General features: G+C 37.7%; 1 protein-coding gene across 1 annotated transcript; it reads right to left on the minus strand.

Annotated features, from left to right (window-relative positions):
- Positions 1 to 820: 820 nt before the first annotated feature.
- TUBGCP6 (tubulin gamma complex associated protein 6) lies at positions 821 to 26,548 on the minus strand. Its single transcript, XM_044980000.1, has 26 exons — positions 26,415 to 26,548; positions 24,767 to 25,589; positions 22,869 to 23,032; positions 21,304 to 21,514; positions 20,574 to 20,747; positions 19,737 to 19,858; positions 19,084 to 19,159; positions 17,812 to 17,921; positions 15,692 to 15,783; positions 15,451 to 15,590; positions 14,397 to 14,546; positions 13,669 to 13,750; positions 13,488 to 13,576; positions 12,900 to 13,015; positions 11,780 to 11,918; positions 11,571 to 11,687; positions 9,919 to 11,326; positions 9,326 to 9,381; positions 9,058 to 9,241; positions 8,621 to 8,789; positions 7,580 to 7,721; positions 5,870 to 6,064; positions 5,393 to 5,525; positions 4,744 to 4,957; positions 3,403 to 3,602; positions 821 to 1,299 (listed from the first exon to the last, which is right to left on the minus strand). The coding sequence occupies exons 2-26, from the start codon at positions 25,511 to 25,513 to the stop codon at positions 1,208 to 1,210; spliced, it is 5,322 nt and encodes a 1,773-aa protein (XP_044835935.1). The 5' UTR covers positions 25,514 to 25,589; positions 26,415 to 26,548; the 3' UTR covers positions 821 to 1,207.
- Between the last annotated feature and the right edge of the window lie 3 nt (positions 26,549 to 26,551).

Here is a 26,551-nt window from a genome sequence, read left to right on the forward strand (position 1 = left end):
GTAAAAAATGGTAGCTCAAAACCAAAATATTTCAAACCTAGCACAGGCATTACACACCTCCATGAACCGTAATTCCATGCGGACTGTGAACCTTTAAAATTCAGTAATGTACTCGGGGACGGGGGTGGAGGAAGGAAAAGTAGGGGGAAAAAAACTCAAAAAAAAAATCCTGATGCAACTCTAAAAGGATAAACACATTTGGCTCAAATTTTCAAAACTGCCCCACTATGCACACTGTCCCAGTGCTGGGAACCCTGCGTTTCCAGGGTCTGTGGCCTTGGTATAGCCCCATCATGTGAATCAGAACAAAATCAATATTTGAAAAGTAGAAATTCTGAGTTTCTACCAGCTCTACTACATATGAATATATGATTTATCTTTGCAACTTCATGGTTTATAAGTATATGGGATTTCTAGTTTTACTGGTTAAAAATCATTGATGTGAGGTTATTCATAGTTAGAGCTTTGATTTGTCTTCGTGATACTAAAAACTTTCATGTTTGCCATTTTACATACCAATCTCATTTTATGCACATCTTCAACCAAACTGTTTGGTTTTTTTAAAGTAACTGCTTTGTGTTATGAGGTCCAATGACTTACTGTTTCTCACAAATATTCCAAATCCAGTCTCACTTTCCAGCAGCTGAGCAGATGTACTCAAAACGTGATATTTCAGCCATATTATTCATTCCTTCTGAATAGCAGCCTTGTAGAAATAATTATAGAATTTTAAATGTAAATGTGATTTAGACTGAGAATATGAGTCAGTTTTAAAATAAATTAAATGGACCAAATTTGGGCATACTGAACACCAAGAAGCTTTAAAAGGTATCTTTTTGTTTATTTATTTCGCAAACATGTATTTACATTGAACATGAATTCACAACACTGAAAGGAAAAATGTATACTATACATTAACCAATTTACACGCATGCCCTTTCCATGTTAACACTAAGCCCCATTCTTTGTTGTATCTGTAATGACAGGATCAATTCTCAATGTGCTGATGAAGTGGTGATTTGTACAGATTCTAAATGGCATCATTTTCTAAGTGTTATGGTTTCACTCTTCAAAGTTGTTTTGAACAATGGATTACTTCTTACGATAAGCCTCTGTTATTAGCATCAATTTCCATTAAGAATAAGCATAAAGCTGTAGCTGTATTTTCTTTACCATGCTACCAGTATTCCTTACAGTATACTAGAGCTCAGTTATCTTTGTAGTAGTTATTAAAGTTGATTCGCAGCAGGAAGTCCTCCAGGTGAGGTTGGTATCCCCTATTTACAAGTTTGGTTACCACTGTAGGAAAAGGAAATACACAAATCTTAATTTAAATCTCTAACAAGTCAATCTGTTGATTAACTGTACCAATACTATCATGGAAAAAGCCTGTTGCAGATGTCTGACGTAGATAGAAACAAATAATTAAAACTGTATAAAAGAGCCCTTGCCTCTATTTCTGGAATTACAAAGTGCTCTCATTAACTGTCTGTACAACAAATCACATGCAAGGCAAGGAACAGAAATGTCAATCCTAGACAGTGTGCATTTAAATGGAATTTTATTCTTCTAATTACAAGTACACTTTATCCAAACTATTTTAAAAAGGACAATTTTAGGTTCCCATAACACAGGGGTTCTCAAACTGGGGGTCAGGACCCCTGAGGAGGTCATGAGGTTATTACATGGGGGGTTGCGAGCTGTCAAACCCTGCTTTGCCTCCAGCATTTATAATGGTGTTAAATATACAAAAAAATGTTTTTAATTTATAAGGGGGGGGGTCACACTCAGAGGCTTGCTGTGTGAAAGGGGTCACTAGTACAAAAGTTTGCAAACCACTGCCATAACATCATATTAACCAGTGGGCAGCCACCACTGAGACACCTGACCTCTTTAAAAGAGAGCAGCTCTGCTAGTTTTCTTATGCCAAGAACACTGTTACAGAAGGGACCATCAGACAAACACCCGGGATGATTGCAAATCTTAACTATAAATTGAATAATAAACTTACTAACGCTAACCATCATTAATAACAAAGAAGGGATCTTTCCAATGTATGGGCTTAAATCAAAAAGAAAAATTGCCCTGGCTTCATAAACATCTCATACACCAAGGGGGAATTGCAAGCAGTAACAGCATGCAAGGAAGAAGGAAAGGTGTACAATATACAGGATTAGAGCCTGATTCAAAGCCCACTCAAATCAACAGGAGACTGTCCACCAGCTTCAGTAGGGCTTTGGATCACACTCTTTGTGAGGGACAGAATCTCGTAGATTACAGGGACATGTGTAAGTACACTTGTTTTATGGTGATTAATACGGGGGAGTGCAAAGGACCAGGTCACTCTGCATATTTCCTTACAGGAGGCTCTATTGATCTCTGTTCGTGAAGCAACCATAGATCTCATAGGAATGGCTTAGATGGCTCCCAGAAGTGTTTTGACTTCCCATAGGCTTTGGAAGCAGCCATTCTAACTCATCCTGAAATATTTGCTTTTGTTGTTTTTTGTCCTGTGACACCACTTTTTGACACTCTTAATGAATAAAAAGGGCATCTCATTTCCTGAAGGATACAATCTGATGGAAACAGTATCTAATGACTGATATTTAAAGGAAAAAGTGGCACTTTCTTTGGATATTGGGGCTGCTAATAAAGGAAAGTGAGAAGCTGCTTGTATTCACATGAAAAGGTGAATTTATTTTTGGTAGAAATACGGGAACGGTCTGCAAGAGCAGTATTATTTGGGAAATGTAGAAGATTAGGTAGGGTCTCTCTAACTTGCCGATCCTGCAAGCTGAGGTGACAGCCACGAGGAATTCTATTGTGAAAAAGAACATGAACTACGTGGCAAGAAATCTGCACAGCAGCAAAGTTCTTGTCTGCAGAACTAAATTTTACTACTTCTTGCAGTAGGTGAGCAGACTGTGGCCTTAGTCGCTTAACCCCTTGCAGGAGCCAGGAAATTCAATCTCAATCTCCGGTCAGGAGATGTAAAATACAGTTCAAAGGACTTTTTTTGTGTTGCCTTTTTAGATATTTTTGTCTGTCATACGGTTTCAAGGACTACATTGCAGATAAATGGTAAATTTAAGCATATATCAGGCTAAGAAGCAATTATTTACCATGGATTTACTCCCCGTAAACCACCACATGTGATACTTATTGTCAGCTATGGGACACATGCCAAGAAATTCAGACTTCTGATGCTTTACATTAGTGGATGTGGAGAGATTAGCTTTCCCAGAAGTAAAGCACTAAGGAAAATGAGTTCAATATACACTTTCTCCTGCTTTTAGGTTGTACAACTGCAATTGCAAGACAACTGCAAGAACTGATGGGTTTTTCAGGTGTCAGTTGACTGAGGCAATATAAATTAGCCCAATAACATATCTGACTTCCTACCTTTGAATAAGAAGTGAGAGTAATATTTGAAAGTATTATAAGATTGTTGCATCAAACCAAAGTTGGGATGAACAGCCATTTGCTTGCCAGCATCAATGTTCCATGACTGAGAGATTAACTGGCTGCGGAATTTCAAAATGAGACTGAAGATGCTGTGAATAATGTTCATCACAGGGGTGGCCTTTTCAGTCAATAGTCCTCTAGGGAAAAAAAACAAAACAGACTTTAGTTTTTTAAAGAACCGTTGTTTATTTGAGCGGTTAGAAGGCAGAGAGAATTCTTGGGGTTCCCTCTTTAATCATTTCAAAACAAAACAAAATATGGGACCCTACAGGAGTGAATTTATGTAACTCTTGAGTCCAGTATAGTTTACCTCCTTTTCAAGGTTGCTGACATTTACATATGAAGAGCTCAGTCCTTTATTTTTATGTTGGTGGGATTAAATTTTAAGTGTCGTACTCTAGTAGTTCTTAACTTTGCCCAGGTAATTTGGCATCCGTCGTCATTTCTGCCACTTCCCAATGCCTGAACTGGTTTTTCTGGATGCACCTGTTCTTGTCTGTAACTAACACACACTAGTGGGACACACACTTTTGACTCCTCCTGTTCACCCTCTTCTCTTCCTCCCTGGTCATTTCTGACCTCTTCTTTTTCTCTATATTCCTTCCTTTCTTACCCCACCACTCCCATATCTACTTACCTCTCAACCCCATTCTTCTTATCCTACTCCTCTTCCCTTTGCTCTCTATCACATCATCTCAGGGCCTCTACAGTTTGGTGTTAGTAACAACTGTAGTGTATGAGGCTCAAAGTGTTAACAGCCTCTTATTCTTAAAGCAAGTAGTACTACTTCCACTACTCATGAACCCTAGTGGTGGTACATCAGATGACAACTGCTCTGCCAGGGTATGGTCCTGCAGCTTGAAATTAACTACTCTGCATAGGTATTCAAAATATAAACAATTTATAGAGATAGGCCTGGTGCAATCTTTGAATTTGGATAAGTACATACTACTTATTCAGACAGACAACACTCATTTCCCTAAGTAGTAGGTATTAACTACAAATCATGAACTTCCCTTTCATCACAGCACTAATATTCTGGGTGCTTCTGTTGCACCTATGCAAAGATTTTACAATTTTTTGGGGCTATAATTACTACTTTGTATGTTTGTTGAAATCAGTGTGTGTGTGTGTGTGTGTATATGCACATGTACACATACACACACACAGACTGTGTATGTGTGCTATACCATATTTACAAATCCTCTGTTGGTGTAAACTGAAACAGCTCAGTTGACTTCATTGTTTTTCCTTGAAGTGTTTCTCTGCTTTGCTTACCTGAAAATTGCTTTGTTGAGGTATTCTGCATGTGTTCTGTGAATTTCTTCCAGATTTCCTACAGAAGACAGTTTGTTTCCAAATTCACACCATGTTACATGCAATATTTGGTTAGCAATGTAACCTTGAATAACTTTAACAAAGTGCTGCATTTCATGTTTATATAGCTGGAGCTGTCGAAATTGAACAGAATTTGATGCAGGACTCACTAATGCTGGAAATAAAAACAGAAAGATATTATTGTTGACACTGCCCAGGCGTTGGGGGAACTGTGACTGTGAGGGAGGGGCCAGAGGCTAGCCTCCGCCCCACTCACCGTGCTGCTGGGGAATTGGGCTGGCTCCTCCGCAAGCCTGTCCTGACCCCACTCCCTGGCAGGAGCTCGGAGGCCAGAGGGAAGGGTCCTGCAAGCCAGATATGGCCTGTGGGCCGTAGTTTGCCCCCCTCTGCCGTAGAGACTGTTCCCATAAAAATCATGGTTGGACAAAACTATCAGCAGAAATCTGTCTCAAATTCCAAACAAGTTTCCTTGAATACATTTTGACTTTAAGGACCAAAGTACCCGTTTTAAATGGTATGTTTACAATCTATTGTTTGGCACATGGAGCTAAACACGTTTTTATGTAGTACCTTTTCTAATTTATCTTACCAGTACGTTTTAAGTGGAACCAAATATCCTTGAGAGTCCACACCATGTGCTTCAACTGCAGCAAAAAGGAGAAGATCTTGTTGTATTTATTCATGCAGCTCTCAGTAATGACAATGTTCAGAGGCCAATCAACCTAAAAGCATATATAATATATATAAAAAACCAAGTGTCATTAACATGCCCGTTCATGTCATATTTGATCATTTCAGAATATTTCACAGCCCTTTCAGTCACAGGTACTACAGGCTGTTGAAACATAATTGAATGAATTTATAAATGGCATCATAGAATGACCAGGATGAGCGAACCCTATGAATTCATTTAGATTAGCCTAATTTCTTGACTCTTTTCCTCTGGGAGGCAGTAAATCATCAATTACTATATATCAAAGAAACATGGAAGCATGGATGCTCAAATGATCATGGTATAAGAGCAAAAGTATAACTTTCAAATAATCTTTTCTACATGCTTTCTTACCTTGTACCGGAGCTCCAAGCAGTTCAGAGCATCAGGAGCATTGGGTTTGAACATTTCTGGAAGGTACTTGAGTGCAAAAGAAAGATTGGACGCAAGCTGGGTGTCTCCGTGAAGGCTATATTGTAATGCTTTATTTAAGATAGAATTGAGAACCAGTGGATTCAGAAGTTCACCTGGAGTTTGCCCTGAACCGAGCTTGAAAAAAAAATCTAAATTCATTACACACATAATTTTTAGAGACAGACAAGTCATGTTCTTGCTTTAAGGTAAATTTTTCAAAAGCACTTAAGTGATCTAGGAGCCTAAGTCCCATTTTCAAAAGTAGCTTAGGCACAAGTGTTTTATTCATTTTTGAAAATGGGACTTGACTACTTTTGAAATTTTTACCCTTAGTCTTTTGGCTCAGTACCATGATGATCAACATCAGAACAACCTAATTAACAAATTAATGTGACAATCAAAATTAATACTGTGAAATAAACCTCTCAGTTTTCACCTTTAGAACTTTAAAGCAACTTTAATGTGTTTTCTGACATATGTTTACTAATGAAATTAATATATTTGCTGAAAATCCAAATGAGAACTTGCTAATTTACTTTTCAAAATATAAATATAAAGCCTTAACTGCTGTTATGGAAAATATAACTTGAAGTACATAGCAAATTCAGAATTGCAGGTGTCAGGTCTCAAAATGAATAAAGAACAAAAAAAAATAATGTCGTTCTAAACATTTCATTTATGTTATCTTGATCCCCCTGCAACTATTAAAATGACAGTACTGAGCATTAGACTCAGATCCAAAACATTTAAGCACAAGCAATCCCATTGACTTCAGCAGGACTTCTCACATATGCTCAAAGTTAAGCATGTGCTAAAGTGCTTTTCTCGACTGTGACCAAAATGCTCTCAGCTTCTAGAGAGTTGGTGTTAACTATCCTGTACCCATGCATGCCCTGATAGCCAGACATAAGCCCAGACCATCCTTCCTGTGACCTTACTCAGGTGGACCTCACCCAGGGACACAGAAATGAGGCATACAAGTGCCACCTCTGCAGAAGATTCCAACATTCCCCTCCCTAATTCTCCTTCAACAGTGCACTGTAGGATTTTTGAAGTTGGAATGTAGACCAACTTTTCACAGCACGGGACCCTGCAGGGTGATGGAGGTGAGTGGTGGGACTCAACCAGTGGCAACAGTGTCCTCCCAGCAGGGGCCAGAGCAATAGCGCAAACAGTCTAGCCTTTCACAGGACTGGAGGTTCTCTTCCCAGCAATTCTCCAATTTCTGCTGAGTTTAGAGGTCAGACCCCCTAGCCTCCTCTGCAGTCTGCCAAATCCCATCACCCCATTCCTCACGGAGAATATCAGCAAAATATATTGCTCTTACAGAGTTTCTTGGGCCTCATATATCCCTAAGAGAGAGTGCATTTCAGCTCACCGTCATTAAGGCCTCAGCAGGGCCTCTTTGCTACAGAATTTGCTACCGTGGCACAAAGGAGTACAAAATGGATAAGGGGTAAAACAGCAGATAGGATTTTAACCCACAACTCTCTACAACCCTCACTCAGGTAGCTTAAAAAAAAAACCCAATATATGTCAACACTGGGAACAGTCCTTAATATCACTTTATGAGATATTAGAGGTTCACAGACATGACGCCTATTGCAAATGACCAAATACCAGAGTTATAAAACAAGCCAGCACAAATACCTTCTCAAATAGTAGGTCACTAAGCGACTGAGCAAACTCTCCATCTTCCATTAACAAAAAATGTCGTAGGGCTTCAAAATGCTTCTCTATGTTCAGTTCCACAAAGTAGTAATCGACTATTGCTTTGTTCACAAGGGAAACACTAATAAAAACATGAACTGATAATCACTCTTAAGAACAATTCTTTCCTTACTATTAAAATGCAGTCATGGATATTACTATCAAATTAACATTTCAATACTTAGCATGATGTACAAGCTTGCATGACATTCACATGCACAAAAGAAAATGGGAGAAAACTTATATACAGATAGTATCCAGGATGAACCAGAACTAAAACCTACCACTACAGAGAACTATAGTTTAATTGGAATTGCCAGCATATCTGAAGATTGGTTATATATAAAGGGCTTTAGTGACACTACATGGACTATAGGAAAAATATTAGCAGTAACCTCTCTTTATGAAGCTTTCATCTGGTGGGATCCAGACTGGTTAAGCAAAAGTGTCATGTCTGTATCTTTGGAGAGGTGTGTACTTCACCCAGGCAATATAGGCACCTTTGATGCTAGTCACTGACAGAGAAGAAGAGAGGGCAGGAGATTCAATTCTTGAATCCTGGAACTCTGGGGATAGTCCCGAGACCAGGGAGGACTTTCCCCAAAGGCACTGGTGGGAGGAAATTATCCTATACCCTATACTTACTAAACTAGATATAAAAACTATTCACAACAAATTTAGTTTACAGGTTATACACTGCAGCATTAAGAAGGAACTGGAGAAGCATCAACCCGTGCCGCCTATTATACCCTTGGTCGGGAACATGAGGGAAGCTAATGCGCACGTGAGAGTCAATGGACACTGCTTTGAAGAACTTCCAGACTCAGGCACATGGCATGCATGTGTACACGTGTGTGGAACAGCACTCTAAAAAGTAGTAAGTAGATTTTTGTGCAGCTCTGTCTCAAGGGAAAATGACCAGAGGAAAAAAAAATAACTGAGTTAATAAAAGTGGATTTGTTATTCCTAATTAATACTTACTGAGACACTAGTGGAGCAGTAATAGAGTGTTTCATCAGCACTGGCAGAGATAAAAGCTCACTTAGTTGTACAGCTGTTTCATCTGTTGCTGACTGTACCAAAGGATCCACTGGGAAAGTGTATGACCTGGGTATCACATGATGCAAGAGATGGGAAACTGGCAATTCCGCTAAATTGAAGAATACATATAAAAATTGTAAGCTGTTATACTTAAGCTATTTCAATTAATCTCCTGAAAGTCATTCCAGATTAGAAAAATCAAAACATGCTACAGTAGACTTCAGATTTTTATGCAAATAAAAATAGTTTTGCTACTGTACTTAATAATTTTGACAATAAAAATCATCTAAGAACTTTTCCTTATGCTAAACACCTGATTTCTCACTCAAGACCATTACATCTTCTTGCTGAACTACCATTTCAAGAGTTCTACTCACACATTAAATCATAGCTGTCTTGGTATTTTTCAAGGCAATACTGGTCTGATAAGGCTTTCAGATAAGCTTGTTCTTTCTTCCACGTATCATCTTCCTTCTCTTTAGTCTCAGAAGCACAAGCCTCAGAAAGTAAAGTTTCTTGAGGTGTAACAGTCAGTGCAATCGATTTTTCAGGTTCCTCTGTCTAAGAGAATGCAGACAATAACTAACACCTTCTCTCAGAGCCAATCATCTCATAAATCCCATGCACAAATGATGTGTTCCTTACCTGTGAACTCTGAGGAAGCTCTAGAGGGAGATCTTTGCAGACATCTTTTGCAATTACTGTAATAACACAAATTGAAACAGTATCAGAAAAAACCCCAAAACCCATGAACATACAAAATACAGCTTACTGCCTATAGTCACTGAATCATATCTCAGACCTGATCATAATTCCAAAAGAATGCAAAAATCTGTAACAAAACCACCATTACAATGCACTTGAAAAACAGGGAACTTTAGGTTCACATGCTTGTATATATTACACAGTGACACTATTAGCATTAATATATTTAAAGTACTGTCAGAACATTCTTCAATTTCAGAGCGCAAGGTAGCTATTTAAAAACACATTAGAATTATAACTGGTCTGCAAAGTTTCAAACCAATGGAAAATTTTAACATATATTTCACCCTTTTCATGCAGGAGACCAGACCAGATGCAAATTCTCACCTAAAAATTCTAATAGTGTTTAGCCATATACTCAAAGAATTTACTCAGAAGTATCCACATAGAACAAACAAACTTGATGGTAATTTTGATAAGGTCCTAAAAAAACTACTGACCAACTGAATACAGTTTGATTGTCTTATTCTAACCTTCATGTTTCTCTCTCTCTTCTGTGATGTTTTCTTGCTTTTCACCTTCAATATTAGAATCTGAAAGGACTGGAACACTGTCTGAGGACTGTGATTGGGGTAAGACCTCTTCCTTGCCTTCTGATGATTTATCGTCTCTTTTACTTTCATCAGTGGGAGAAAATTCTCCATTGTACAGAAATGTCTGAACTGTAGAGTCTGATGAGTGACCAGAGATGGTTTTATTATGAGGTATTGGATCACTTTCTGTGGATGGAGACCACTCCCCTATTTTAATGTTTGACTGAGATGCATGGCCAAAAGGGCTCCAACGAGGTTTTGAAAGCTCACTATCTGAAACTAGCTCTCCCATTTTAATGTGTGATTGTGAAGCATGTCCATGGATATTCCACCGAGGTCTAGATGTTACAACCTCAGACACATTTTCCCCAATCTTGATATTGGCATCAGATGCATGGCCATGGATGCTCCACCGAGGTCTAGATGGTACAACCTCAGACACATTATCCCCAATCTTGATATTGGCATCAGATGCATGACCATGGATGTTCCACCGAGGCCTTGTAGGCTCTATGTTTGACACGTATTCGCCAATCTTAATATTAGCTTCCGAGGCATGTCCATGAATATTCCATCTGGGCCTTGAGGGCTCTACCTCTGATGTATATTCCCCTATGTTAATATGAGCTGTGGAAACATGCCCATGAATATTCCAGCGAGGCTGACTAGATTCGACTTCAGACATATATTCCCCAATCTTTATGTGCGAATCTGAAGAATGTCCATATGGATTTGAATGTGACTGGGAAGTCTCTGCATGAGGCACATATTCCCCTACACTGATGTTGGCATTGGATACATGTCCATGAATATTCCACTGAAGTCTCCTACTCTCCATAAACACATTTTCTCCAACTCTGCCATGTCCTTGTGAAACAGCAGCTGGCCTGAGAATTGTATTAAAATCATATTCACTTTGCTGATGTAACTGTGTATTGCCTTCTCCTTGCAATGCTACTATCAAAAGAGGCTGACTTTCACTTATTTGAGTAGTTTCAGGAAGTTTTGAGCTAATATTTTGAAATGCTTCATCTAGTAAAGATCCTTCATCTAGTAAAGAGCCAATGGCAGCAGGTTGTTCTTCCTGTGATTCTGGTAGGAAATCCTCAATATTTAGACTGGATTCAGGAAGAGAATTAGCACTCTGTGATGGATCCCATGTTTGTTCTGTACTTAGTAGCTGGGATTCAGTTCCTGCTGCAGCAGGCTCAGAATGTTGATTAATGTGAGTATTTACTGACTGGGGCAAAGCCAATGGTTTATCAGCAGAAGTATCACTCTTCAGTCCAGATTCAGAATCACCTCTGACAAGATTATTATCAGAATGCACAGGTTCCACAGTAGATACCTAAAATATAAATAATTATTGCATTCTTCAGCCATTTGCATACAGTTGGTATGTATTTTAAACTATTTTTCCAGATCAAGGTTTTATTTCCAGTCCCCTCTTTTATTCCCAGCACCATAATACTGTAATATTAATTCACATTTCTGCCATGGTGACTCTTCTGTTTAGTGATAACAGATTTACAAAATTCACATTAGTAAACTTGGAATTGTCATGCAGTGCTTCTGTCAGAAAATAAACCAACCTGAGAGCTTGATTCTTCTACAACAGCATCCATAATTGAGACTATTTGGCACTGCTTATGCGGAATAATGTCTAATTTCCTCCTATACTTCCCATCAGGAAGTTTTTCAAGCATCTCCTAAAAATCAAAATAGCAAAACCAAAGAGCTTTTAATGTATGAAATGTTAAAATGCTACAAATGATATTTCTTATAAAAATGTAGAAGATACCTCAATGTGTTTTTGATCTTCTAATAGAAAGTTGAGACGGGCTGTTTCCAGTTTGTGCCGCTGGATTTTCCATAAAGCTCTTTGCTCCCTACGGGCTGCATCATCAGAAAGTTTGCTATAATGGTCAATTAATTCTTGCCTGAAGGATAGTAAAGATACTATATTACAGACACTCCACCTGCATATTTTTCATCTTGCACTCTGTATATTGAGACCATATGCTGGTGTAGAAGAGCAAGAAAATGATAGATCTCTCAGACTATATATTTTTAAAATTAAAAAACAGAGGTTTCATCCACAGTACAGAATCCAGTTGAGAAAATGTAATGAAAAGAGGATGGTATTTTTTGTCAGTAAGTTTTTGTAGAACCATGTTATTAGGACACTAATTTTTCATAACAAATGTGCTTAAATGTATGATAGGAAACAAAGACAAATTACAATTAGCTGTATATATTGATGAGCAATATCAAAGCTTGTAATAGCTATAATTACTGTGCAGAACTTACATCAATTATAATTAAGGCTACGTTTTAGTCACAGGTATTTTTAGTAAAAGTCATGGACAGGTCACAGGCAGTAAACAAAAATTCACAGCCCATGACCTGTCCATGACTTGTACTATATACCCCTGACTAAAATTTGGGCAGCCCAGGATCCCCGCTGGATCCAAAAAAAAACCAAATAGCATTCACCAATTGACCATGCAATCAGACCCACTTGGGTGGACCTTAGGCCCAAGTAGAGCTCCACTGAAGTAAGATGGGGGTACATGTAGACTCAGAGGAAAGTATCATAACCCACATTTAACATTAGCAGTAAAACAAAAAAAAAGTCTATGTCAATTCCCATATACCGTTTTTTAATCTGCTCTGACACATCTGATTCTTTTGCTGTGGGGGCAGCTTTTGAGCACAAATTTTGTTGTTTAAGTTTTTCTAAAGCCATGATTATGACAAAAAACAATCTGGATGTCATAGGTGTAGACTGTCTGTTCTCTAGAGCATTGCTAGGATTCCAAAATGAAGAGCAATTTTTTGTTTTTTAAAGCCAGACCTTACGGGAAAATGTGATCTGAAACCTTAGGAAGACTAACCACAAATATTGTTTAATACATTACCTTGCCTTTTTTTCCAGTTCCTCTTCTAAGGCTTTCAGTCTTTTCTCTCTCTCCCTGAGCTCTCGGGCATAGCTGAAATCATCATCAATCTCTTCCTGTTTCATCGTAAGTCGACGCTACATAAATATTCAGAACTCTTTAAAAAAATCACTCTCAACACCAACCCAGTCAGATAGATGTACACATTTTAAAGAGCTTTTTAAACTGTATAACATTAGGTGATTTCAGAATGTGCAGCAGACTCCTTATTTTATAAACTAATTGGGGATTGAACATTTCAAAATTACAGTTGGTATGGTGCATAAACTGAAGTATGGACCACTGCATTACTGTCTTCTCCTTCAAACCACTGCAAGGTGATTTCCAATGCACTGAAAACATCAGAATGTGAAGGGTTGTTGCCTTTTTCTTCATAGACATCACTATTACGTTATTTTTCCCTCCCTTCAAGAAAAATCGTTTGTATAATTGGTCGTTCCTAAGATTAGATTTCATAATAATTGATGTTTCACTGTAAAACTGGAATTTCTCTTTGTTTTTCCTTTAGCAAATAATGTAATTCTCAATGCTATCAAACCACAGAAATACCTCTTGATCTTTTGCAAACTGTTCTTTTAATTTCTGAAACTGTTCCCGTTTCCTTGCATCCAAAGTCATTCTTTCTGATATTTGCTGATCTGTATTTAAATTGAAAATAGTTACTTTACAACAACATACTGAAAAAACAAAAAAACAAAAATCACTAGATGAAAACCTCATTGAAACTTACCATTAATGGCTTTTAGTACTTTACTAGCTGTTTCTCGAGCATGAACAATCAACTCCTGTTTCGCAATCTCCATGCGCAAATCCTAGGAGATAAATATATATAGTTTTATTATGCTTTTCAAGCATGAAGAGATAGCGTTGCAATTTAAAGTGTACAATTTCATTCCAAGTACACATAGCAATAATGTCCTAAGGTAGCTGACTTCCAGGATTTATGGCCACTTAATAAATGGGACACTTAATTAGGCAAATCACTGAATGTAAAATCTAAGGTTATACTAAAATTTATTAACACAATGATCTGTTCATAGTAATGAAGTTCTACTAAAACAATTATCCATGCAAATTATTAAAAGAACCTGACAAATGGAACAATCTGATTAGTTAATAAACAAGTTAGACTCTGATAGTGTACTAGTTGGGTCTTGATTACCTTTCCCTAATAGATTAAAGCAGATGCAACAAACTCCTGGTGAAACATCCTCCAAAACTATTTCCAAAAATCATGAAAATGTCAACAATAATGGCATGCCAGTTAAACAAAAAGAAGGAAGTAATTACGTTAGGTTCTCCCCCACCCCGAGATAGCAACACTAAGCAAGCAGACCACCACAGGAAGACTATAGTCATGAATGTCAGTACTTTTACTTATACAATAAAATTAGAAATCTGAGCTTTCTTTAAATATGCTAATGATATAAAATTCATTCTTCTTTAACACTCATTTACCTTTTCTTCCTTGCTAATAGAACTGTAACGGGCAATTCTTTCCATTCGACCCACATATACTGCACAGTCTCTCTCAATCTCTTTCAGCTCCTCAAGGGAAAAAATAACAGAAATCCGAGGAACAGGGATATCTGACCAGCATATGTAATGCTACAAATAAGAAATATTATACAGTTAAATAATGGGGAAAAAAGTCGGTGAATTTTAAATGACTAATCAGGCTTTATGATTGCATATGCATACATTAACTGTTTGAGATACTTCCTATGAGGAGTCTTGTTCTGAGCCATTCTGCAGATGTTTAAATATCTATTTTTAATCATATTACATTCTTGAATAGCTTATGGCATTACATGCCCAATAATGGCCACTGCTTGCCTTTAGGTACAACAAGAACACCCAGATATTAAAATGGAACTGATATAACAGAATCATGTTTCTATACCCTGTGACTGAGACCTGCAAGGTACATAAAGACAAGATCTTAGAAATAAGATGAAAAGATCAAAGTGTAAATTAAAGTGAACTTCAAATTTATTTCAAGCATTCTTCCTACGACAAAAACAGATCTGTTTTGCAAAAAATGTATACAGTGGAACTATTACAGTGTGTCTGAATAAGGGTGCAGCAAAAAAAGCCAAAATAATGGGGGGAGAAGGTATGATCTCCAGATTGGCTAAACTCAGCTCTTTAGGGAGAGGAGGCCCTCTCGTTTGGTCAGTATTGTCTGGGTGTTGGAGAACATTAGCTTGGGGGCCTAAAACATTCAGGGTTTACACAAAGGAAAATATGAAACCTAAAGTTGTATAAAAGGTACTTTAAACTTGCTTCTGCACATTCATAGTTTGTCAATTTGATATCAACATCTCGGTTACACTGGTATACTGAGGTCACGAATACTTGAATGTAAACAGCTAAAGAACATTCTTCAACATCCATCCTTGGCAGGGCCACTTATCAATAAAAGCATACATTTATTTGCCACACAGCTAGTCAACATATGCTAAGAATTTGTTTTTGTAGCGCAATGTGAAAGAACCAAGCAAGTACTTGCCCTGGGACAACACAATTTCAGTAAGTTTATGGTTTTCCCACAAATGTACACATCATTGGCAATATGCTTCAGAAACACAGGGACACAGTCTTCTACTTCTTTTGAAATCAAAATATATCCATGAGTCCAGTAATGTTTATCTATAGATCAAAGACAAGAAAGATCAAAGTATATTGTATTTAATAAAGATAACAAGAATGCAAACTGAAAAAACTAAAAGTTCTACATATATGTACTGTACCTCTGAAGCTAAGATAATCCTCATTCACTTGAATCATGAATTCACCATAAACATCCCTGAATACACCACTGTACACCCAATCATAGATAAACCTAAAAAATGAAGATTATTATACAACAGAGTTAAGTCCCTCTTTCCTTTTTAAAATTATTTATTTTGAACCAATACACACAACAGATGATTTTCTTTGACATATATATCTCAATCTGTATGTATGCACATGTGTGCGTGCAAGCACATATCTGTTGCTGATTTAATATTTGCGGTTTGTCAATAAGTGATGACAAAAAGGTAAATCTTTAAGTCATGTTGAGGATAAATATAAAAGTTAAGCATAATCACATCAATAGTTAACTCCCCAAAAATATAAAACCTCATTTTGGCATAACAAGCACCTTTTTCAGAGAATCTTAACTGCAAACATTTACTTTAAAATCATTCTAATTCGAGTAACAATCTTTTTTTTACTGATCTGGACATATATAAAAACCTTTGCACTCTCATAATGATAGAATACATTTTATGGGGAAGTGGGTAGGAAGAAAGAATTTTAATTAGATGCAACTTGTTTAGAAGGAGAAGAGAGGCTATAGAACTTTAGGACACAAATTCAGACAATTTTTCCTTTGAGCTTGAGCAGCTTTTGATACATCTGGAGAAACGTGAACTATTATTTTGGGATAAAATATTCCTTTTTTTCATATATTTATGATAACACTCTCTTGACCCCAGTGTGATGCAAAAGTTACCCTCCCAGTATGTACAGAGGAAACAAAATTATTGTAAGTTACAGATACTGAGACTCAGGGTCCCATAGCAGCATCAGCACAGTCCTCCTTTTCTATTGGTTACTGTAGAGGTCTAATGCCTAGGAACAGACTGGTACTGTAAACAGAAAAATGTATCCATAGCAACCACAGTTCAACTTTAACCTAATTAAAAATAAGGCCTTTTGTGTATTAATATCCTTATATTTTTATGATTTATAACAGCAACAACTTCCAGGTTGTACATTTCCTGGAAGTTAATGAATTAATGACTGGGTTAACATCCTCAAGACAGCCATTAGCTGGCAGGAAATGACCTCTATGGCAACCATTATTGCTTAAACAATTGATGTTCTCATAGTGACTTGTTACAAACACATTTAGGCCTTAATCCTGCAAATTTTTATGCATGTATTATAACTTTACTGTCCAAATCCTGCAATAAACTCAATGAAGATCCATCAGTCTGCCAATGTATAAGTTGCAGAACTGAAGCCATAATTAAGTATTTCAACAGGTTTACAGCTGAGAAGGTCTGAGGGCCAAACTTTGACTGGGAAACTGAACATACGGAAAGGGTGGCAGTGGGAGGAGTCTTCAGTTCAGAATATCTTGATGGGTTTGTTTTATCCTGTTTAATTTTACCACATTATTATTATTTTTTAAATTACTATTGTAGTTCCTAAAAATGTCTAATATTTTATATATTCCTTAGCATCTCTATAGAAGTGGATAAGCAATTTCCAAAGTTGTGTGGATATTGATTACATCCAAGGGACTCTATTAAAGATAACATCTTCTTACTCAACAGCTATGCTTATGTTAGTGATATAAAAGATGTTTTTACTACTTTTGAACTCCTATTAACACTGAAGAGCCATGAAAGTGAGGTGGGATCTCTCCTGGTTGTGAGTGTAATTAAATATCAGCTGCAGGATCTTTATTACTGGTGGTGGTGATGTACGAGAAGGAAGGAAACTGAACCCTGGTTGAGTCTCAGATCCCTGAGTGAATTTGCTGGGTTGGCAGTTAGGAAAAAAATATCCTTTTATTTGTTTAAAAAAAAAAAAAAAGTTTTGATACAAAGTCACTGGGAAGCAAATATGGAACCACACAATGCCATTCTTGCAGTCACATTTTAGAGCTGAACCACACCTTAAATCATTAAAAATAATTCACATCCACTCTGAAAATCTTCAAGCTAATGGTCTGCCCTATATAAACTAAACCAGTCTAGTTATCCACTTTTTCAGAGTGGTTATTACATTAAAAATGTCCAAATGGAAAACCAGTAGGTTATTATTACAGAGCCACTGCAAAGCACAATTATAAAACAAACAGTCTGCAACCCACCTGGTATATGGTTCACAGCTGGTTTTTAACAATGACAGAAGAACTGGGTAATGTTCATTACTACAGTTATTGAGAGCCTCTTTGTATAGGTATGAAAGCAATCTTACTCCCTGAAATGATAAACAACAACTAAATTTCAAAACAGTAAAATCCATTGTACTATTACTAAAAAAAAAGATTAATAATATACACATCCATTTATTAGACAGAGACAATTTGGTCATGGCTCAGTCTGGATAAAACTGAAATGATATTGGTGGGATGGGTCAATAACAACCAGAGGAAATGGTAGAGATGACATATGCCCCTTCAACTGACAAAGCTTTATTGGAATCTTCAGGATTCTTTCTGGATCCTGGATTGCTTCTGGATACCCAGATAACAACTGTAGCCATGGAGTACTTTTCTCATCTTTACTTGAACACGAGATTGTTATCTTACCTACTAGATGTACACCTTACCACCACTGTCCCTGCATTTACCACCTCTATATACTGAATTTCGGCAATACTCTATGTACATCTTTACCATAGAAACTTCGATAGTGTAAACAGCCCACGTACATAGCAGAGTTTCAAGCATAGAGCATGTTACACCAGTGCTCGATAGACTGCACTACCCTCCAACCAGTATCCAGGGACAATTCAAGGGGTTGATTTTGAACTCTAACAAAAGGCTTTAATTTGGGTCCTGAATATCTGAGGGTCCATGTTTTTTGAGCTTTACCTCATCCATTGAAATCACTAGGGCATTCTCATTGGAAAGCCACAGACGCTGAAGTTCACATTTCCTCTTTGGTCTCACTGAGCCTGTATGTTCACCTTCAGGTTTTATCTATTCACTGAAGCTTTTCAGAGGGGCAAAACTAAATAGGAAGGATTGTAGCAGGCTGTCTTCTGTTGAGCATTGCTTTTAATGCTTGGATTATTTTGTTAATACAATAGAAAAATATTTAAAATTGTATATGTTATATTATAAAAGTGCTTTTATTGTATACCCACTTACAGAACAGTGACGGGCATCCAACATTAATTTAACAATTTATAATCAGTATATGAATTCTCTTTCTCTCATTTAATGCAACACTTACGTGGAATTTTCAAAAGCATTCAGCACTGATCTTATAGTGTTCTTTGCTAAAACTCCCATTGACTTCATTGGGAGCAGAGGTCAACACTGAGCATTTAAAAAAACCTGCTCAATTGTATTTGAAGCTGATATATTGATATTAACACTGAAACAATAGGTTTCCAAAAAAAGATCAATAATCACCGTAGGAAATGAAGCACCAGCACCTCTGCTGATCCCCAATACAGTTGTTCCTATGCCACAGAGCTCAGCTAAATACCTAAACAAAAAAATTACATTTATGAAGCATCTTTCAGACAGAAGTATCCCAGGGCATTTACAGTGATCAATGAAATGTGCCACACTTGGGTGGCATGAGGCTATCATTCTGCAGCATCAAACTATAACAGGTGTAGGGAGGGGAGTTGGAGAACATTTCTCCAATTCAAGCTATAGAAAATATTTAGATAAGCAGACTGTGACTCTCGTTGGAATTTGGCCAGGACTCTAGGTCTATTTATACTAACGTTATCTAGTTTATCAGTCCTTGTATATGCTTACTCACTTCACCTGCTTGTGCCACAATTTCCCCATCTGTAAAAAGTGGGGATATATAACAGGAGCTTATCTGTAAAGTGCTTTGAGATCTACTGATGAAAAAGACTCTATAAGAGCTACGTAGTATTATTACTATCACCAGCCGCTGGAAATTAAAAAATTTTTCTGTGAAAATATTACGAAGTGAACACCAAAGACTGAATAAGAAGGCTTCTCTAGTAGTGTATTTTTAGTGTTCATAAAGAAGGGACTGGATTTCATTTTTTCAGTCCTACAATGCTTTATTATAATAATATTACCTTAACTGTCGTCCTAATTTTCTGAAGAGAAAACTGATTGTTAGAAGGCTTAAAGTGGGAGGTGTTGACAAAACACATGCTCGATAATACTGAAGGTACTTCCTCAGTCCACTTGTGAATGCCTAATAGAAGAAAAAACATTGACAACACCCTGCTGTTAAAACTGTTAGTGCTCAGTTTACATTCACACTGATTACAGTACATCAACATGAAAACACATTTCCTGCATTCTAATTTGGGTATGTTATCTTAAAAAAAAAAAAGTCCAGTTTCAATGGCAAGACAAGAAAAGATGTGTATTTGAAAGATAATAGAATTTTTTCCTTTTCGTGCATATGTACAAGTAAATTACATTCTCTTTTTAAATACTCAGTGTATCAAAATTAGGTCATTTTTATTTTCATAGTTGTAATAGGGTATTACAAACAAAGATGATTTCCTTTGACCTTCTGGTTAAAAAATAATACTTATTTGACAGCAACAAAATTAATTACACTTCACCATGCACAGAAAATTCAGCACATTGCTTAATCCAAGTCACATTTGGACAACTAATATCTACAAGGAAGCAGTAAGCCACTTCAAACTGACAATCTAATAAAAGGTATTAAAGTGGACTGTTTCACTCATTTTATTTTTTTGACATTGTGAAGTGCATTTACACTTACAAAAAAGAGCTATATTTTTAATATATTTACTATACAAATATTTAGCAATACTGCAGAACCTGAGAAACAGTCACCCTTTACTTCCCAATAAAACAGCATGTCAAGATCATTCCTCTACAGGAAGAATAAACACACTATTGAGCAGTCTAGCACCATTCAAGTATATTACCTGAAATACAAGTCCTTTGTTGTACAAGGAGTCTAAGACTGGCTGAAGAGAGAAGCGACTCAATCGTGTGTAATATGTTCCATATTCAGCAACTTCTGACAGGAGATTGTTCATGCTCTCAGGTGATGTTCCAGATACATATATCCCCTGCTTTATCACAAATGTCTGAGCAGCCTGGAATAGTGCAGAAAGGGAGAGAGTACCACTTAGTTATTTCAGAACTATATATTCAGTGCAATGTAATTACACAACCTCACCCCCAACTGCCTGAAAACAAACCCCCTCATAAAACAAAGGCACACAGATTTACAGTTTAAATATTATGGTGACTGGAGTTAAATACCTAAGACAAAAAGATAAACAGATATAAAAAGGTAGCACAATTTTAGAAGGAAAATTAAATTATAATTATTTTAAAGTGTATATAAAAATTCTTGTTACTTAATCTTTTAACCAAACAGTTCTCTGTACATTATTTTCATCACTTTAATGCATTCATGGAATCCATTAATTTACTTCCTCACACATTTTCTTGTGCAGATCTCTGAAGACTTTTTTTGGACATTTAAACTGCAGTAAAAAAGAGGTATCTGATTATTTTAAGTTATACTAATAGGAGTCACAAAACTTCAAATGCAAAAAAAAAAAATTATTTCTCTTGCAAAAATCTCTACCAAAAATCATGAAATCTGATGACTGAACATGATCATTCTTAGAAAGTTTTTCATACCTGATTAAGAGAAAATGTAGCCGATACCACACCAATAAGGACATTCAAAACATCTTTAACCAGTTCAAATTCTTTCATTAGCACAAGCTGTGGAAGCTGGAGAATGGTATTACTAAATAGTTCTAATTCCCCTTCTCGAAGCCTATAAAATTTGTCAAAAGCCTCTCTTCCAGCTTCAGTAAGATATGGTTCCTCTTTTTTACCAGGTGGGCTGTGTCAGAAAAAATATAAAAACAATAGAAGCCAAGAATAAATCAACTGCTTTCCTTTAAAATAAAGACATTTCAGAACTTTACACAGTCATTAAAATATTTTACCCCAGTGGATTATCTGCAATGCAACATTTGCATAAGGAGGCTGTGTGGACAACTGTCAAAAGCATGCAGGAAATAGCATTCTTGAAGAAAGTGATAGATGTATTTGACCTCAAGATCCTGTCTGCACCAGCTCCTGACAGGAAGAGTGAAAAGACCAGGTTGGGTTCCCAAAGAGGAAGGGAAGGAGACTACCACTGCTTACACAAAATTACCTATACAAATTAACTGCTAAAGTTACTATTTTAACAAACATAATTGTAAGTGAAGTTCTGCAGCACAAGTGTTAAAAACGCAAGGCAACTGCCAAGAGCCAGTTCTGAACTACAACCTAAAAATCTCCCCACTACCAACTCATTCTTAATTTTGATAATTTTTACAGCACCAGATGTGTTCTAGAGAATTTACAGAACAAACAGAAAGGCATAAAAGAACCTGCATAAAAGAACCTGAAATCTAAACACAGAACCAAAACATACAAAAAATACTGTTCATATATTACACACAGCTTCCAGTAAAAACTTAATTATAAAAAGAACAGGAGTACTTGTGGCACCTTAGAGACTAACAAATTTATTTGAGCATAAGCTTTCGTGGGCTACAGCCCACTTCATCGGACGCATAGAATGGAACATATAGTGAGGAGATATATATACATACAGAGAACATGAAAAGGTGGGAGTTGCCCAACCAACTCTAAGAGGCTAATTAATTAAGATGAACTGTTGTCAGTTTCCCCCATCAGCAAAATGAGGACAATATTTATTTAACTTGTGGTTGATGTTTGTTAATTGCTTTGAAGAGGAAAAGGGATCCTATAAGCTCCAAGTACTTGTATTAACATATGCAAATCCCCTCCCCCCCTTAGAACAAGAATAGCTGATCATAAAATGAGAAATACTCCCTCTACCTAAAGTGTTATTGATTTCTATTATGGTAGCACCCACTACGTGCTAGTCTCTGTCTCACACACAGGCCGTGCCTCTAAAAACTCAAAATCTAAATGGCAGCAAGGAAAACTGTCACACCCCTTGAAAAATGCCATAGAGCACTACACTGTCAACCAGCAAAAACATAGCTCGGTGGGAAAAGAAATAAGCTTCTGAGCCTCAAGATATTTAACTCCATGTTCCAAATCAGATGGTATATTCCTTTGTTTGTTTGTTCTAAGTAAGGTCACTTCCAACTAAAATACATACAAACCACACATAAAGCATGCAATTATTTTGCATCTTAACATCAGACACATACCATCCAATTCTTTCCCAGCATCTTCGTTTGCTGGGTCCATAAGTAAGTACGGCATCCCAGAGGTCTATGTCTGGAGTCATGCTGGGTTCCGATTGAGAATCAGGAGTCAGATTGGATGCTGATTGGAATCCCTCATCTTCTGATTGATCTATACTTTGAGGAACCTGTAAATAACCATGAGAGTTCAAACTTTACACATACAAGCAGCATTTATTGAAGAAAATTATGCTAATCCCATTTAATTGTTGGCCTCAATTTAACAATTAATCAAAGATGCTCATTTTGAGCACTTGGACTTTATTATTTATACAAACTGAAACTTTGTTATTTGTAACAAAAACAATAAAATCCACTTCAATTTCTGACAAGCCTTTTTTTTTTTTTTTGGGTAGCCAATGGAATAATCAAACTAAGATATTAACAATTTGTTAGTACCAGAAGTGGAAATATTTTACTCTGTATATAACGTCAGTTCAGAAACTAGATGTCAAATAATACATAATGCTCCAGAACAATAAATCTGTTTAGTTTTTCTTTTTCACAAAATAAGTGACTTAGGCCCTGATCCCACAAATTCTTACGCATGTGATTAACATGTCCATGACCAGTTCCATTGTTTTCACTGGGACTACTCATGTGCATAAAACCAGGCACGTGTTTGCAGGATCAAGGCCTCTAAACATCCCAATCATGGAACTCCCACTGACTTTGTTGGGAGCTTGGTGTGCAGTGTAATACCTCAAGTCTGTGTAATAGGTCAAATTGATTGGATGCAAGTTGCTCCTAAGAACATTTAATACAGTGTTTTCCAAGCTGAGAGAAGGGGTACAGGCATGTAAAGAAAAAGGAGTTGCTTCCTTGACCCAGGATCTGACTCACCTCTTCAACTACAATGTGCACCCACAGCTACAGGTAAAGTGGCATGCAGCTCCTTTAAGCATACCAGCTTTCTTTCCATGTTCCCGTCATAAACCCTAATGAAAACTGAATCTGAAATTCCTGTGTATAGGGCTGCAGATTCAGCCAGCAACCTGCTAGCCCAGTGGTGTGCAACCTGTGGTCCCTTCAGGGTAATCCACTGATGGGCCACGAGGCAGTTTGTTTACATTTGCACGGCTGCCCGCAGCTCCCAGTGCCCGCAGTTCGCTGTTCTCGACCAATGGGAGCTGCGGGAAGCGGCAGCCAGCACGTCCCAGCGGCCCACGCCACTTCCCGCAGCTCCCTCCACTGTGCAAGCCCATGCCTCTGCTCCCAGCAAACTTAGCTCAGTAGCAAAAGCATACACTGCCTAGGCAAAAGAAACTGCTACTGGACCAACTTCACCCTAAGTAGCACGTAGCCTTCTCTGTTAAATGGGAAAATTACAGGGGCAACAATAAAACAAGAGGAAAAAAGAAAGATTAAAAACAGAAAAAGCAAAAGATATTCATCCACAGAGAGAGAAAAAAAAAACCGAACAAATCTGTTAATCTAACTTCTTCTGCAGTGCCTATCAGTGCTATATAACAATACAGGACAAAGAAAAACAATAGCAAAAAAGAGAAACTATGCTTAGTGTGTGTGTGGGGCGGGGACGGGGACTGCATCAATCCATCTCAAGAAGAGCTCCAATTAAAAAAAGCATAAATTACTTATTTTATATACAAGTAGACTTTGACAGCAAAATGATCATAAACTGGACACTAGAACAGATATGTACAGAGGGATGCTCATGTGTAAATTAAATATTATGAGCAGGGAAAGATGTATGCAAATGTTTTAATCCACATCTTTGTAATGTTGATACTACTACAAGAAATGGCTGTTTATTAAAAAAAAAAGTTTCAAAAAGGCATATTGGAAGTATGTATATACTCTGAAGTAAAATAATAAGTACAGTGTAAATAAAGACATCATACTTTAATCGCAAGTCCAGACAAATCCGCACTGTCAGGTACTGGTGGCAGATCCAACCTGATGTCCATGTCATACGTACGGCTATGGACAAGAGCACCAAAGAGTGAGACACGTGTTTCCTTCTCAAACTTGTCACCAACAGGGTAGTTCTGTGAAAATAATCCGATGGCAGGAAGACCTGTACCAGGTGCAGCTTCCATTATCTGAACTGTCTTTTGAATTGTGTCATTAAACTGATACTCTTCATTTGTAATTAAAGTCTGTATATCAGCTTCAAATACACTCACATCATAATAATCATAACCCTGATATTTAACACTTCTCCCAACATACTTGTTGTTCAGAAAATAGTCCTTTTTTTGTGGAAGAAGTTGAGGAGGACCAGTTCCTACAAGCTGTACTAGAAGATCCAGAATAGAATTAATTTCCGTAAATGGTAAGCAATCAGATGTTTCCAGTTCCTCCACGAGTTTCTCCAGTCTATCTGCTTGAGCGCCCATTCCACCAACTCTCAAGTTGAAAGACAGCATTAAAATTTTGTTTTTCACTGGAAGTCTGGAAATGTTTGACTGCACTTTACGTGCCTCCTCTTGAAAAAGATTCATGAACAGGGCATTATATGCAACCCTTTTTAGATTTTGCTTAGCCCTTTTCTTGCTGATCTTCTGTCTGCCCAGGTGGACCTTCCATGACAAACCTGTCATGTGTGCTTCACACAAGTCACTAAACAGCTGTGTAATACTCTCCATTTCAACACAAGTGAGTGGTAAAGTCAATTCATTGCAAAAACAACTGTATGTTTGATCTTTGATTCCATTTCAAGACCTGGAAAATACAAAGAAAAAAAAGAGACATTAGTGACTAATTACACACGTAGAACCTCTGTAAGTATGTGTTGATGTACTTAAATTTAAAATACAGTTAGCCCAATATGTGCAGTGTTACAGATGAAACCAAACCAAACTGCTACATCATAACCTCTGTTTCATTTATATAAACACCCTAATTTTGATCTCACACTTTTTTTAAGAGGACAGGTTACACCACAGAGAAAAAGCCTGCCGTGGTACATGAATGAACACAGGTTACGTGGTACCTGAATGAACACAGGTTACCAAGGGAGAGGAGTGTTTCGCTGTCAAGCACTAACACATCCAAGTGTCTTGTCAATACTAACTTTTTTCAGGATATTTCCCACTAACAACTTGATTAACAAAAATAACTTTCAGCTATATTTATACTAAAAACGGTGTGAGATCAAAATTATTCTGGTGATAGTAACGGTTTGAGTGCTAGCGTAGCCAGGGAACGTAGTCAAGAGCTGCTAAAAGTCGGGGCAGTGCCTAATCCACCCTGTCCCCAGGGGCGCACACACACAGGTAAAACCATCCCTGTCCCTGCCTAGTCCACCCTGTCCCCACTGCTCCCACCAAACGCGGCGCACCAGTCCAGCCCCCTTCAAACCATGCAGTGACTGTAACCTGGCCCGGGCGAGCAAGGCCACACTCACCCCGTGACTGGGTGACCCGAGGCAGCCGGCAGCTCCCAGCCCCCCCAGTAGTGGGGCTAGTCCCGGGGCAGCCCCCAGCCTCCCCCGCCAGGCCTGGGGCAGCCCGTCCCAGTGCCCAGGGGAAGATCCCCAGCCCCCACCCCGCGCGGAGCAGCCCAGGCGCCTCTCAGGGCCGCTCGCTCCCGCGGGCCACCGGCCGCTCCAGCCCGAGAGCAGCCACCGGCCCCGCGTCCCGCTCTCCGGCCCCAGAGCGCGGCGGCGGCGCCATTGGCACGTC

The sequence above is a fragment of the Mauremys mutica genome, chromosome 1 (assembly GCF_020497125.1).
Source record: "Mauremys mutica isolate MM-2020 ecotype Southern chromosome 1, ASM2049712v1, whole genome shotgun sequence".
NCBI lineage: Eukaryota > Metazoa > Chordata > Testudines > Geoemydidae > Mauremys > Mauremys mutica.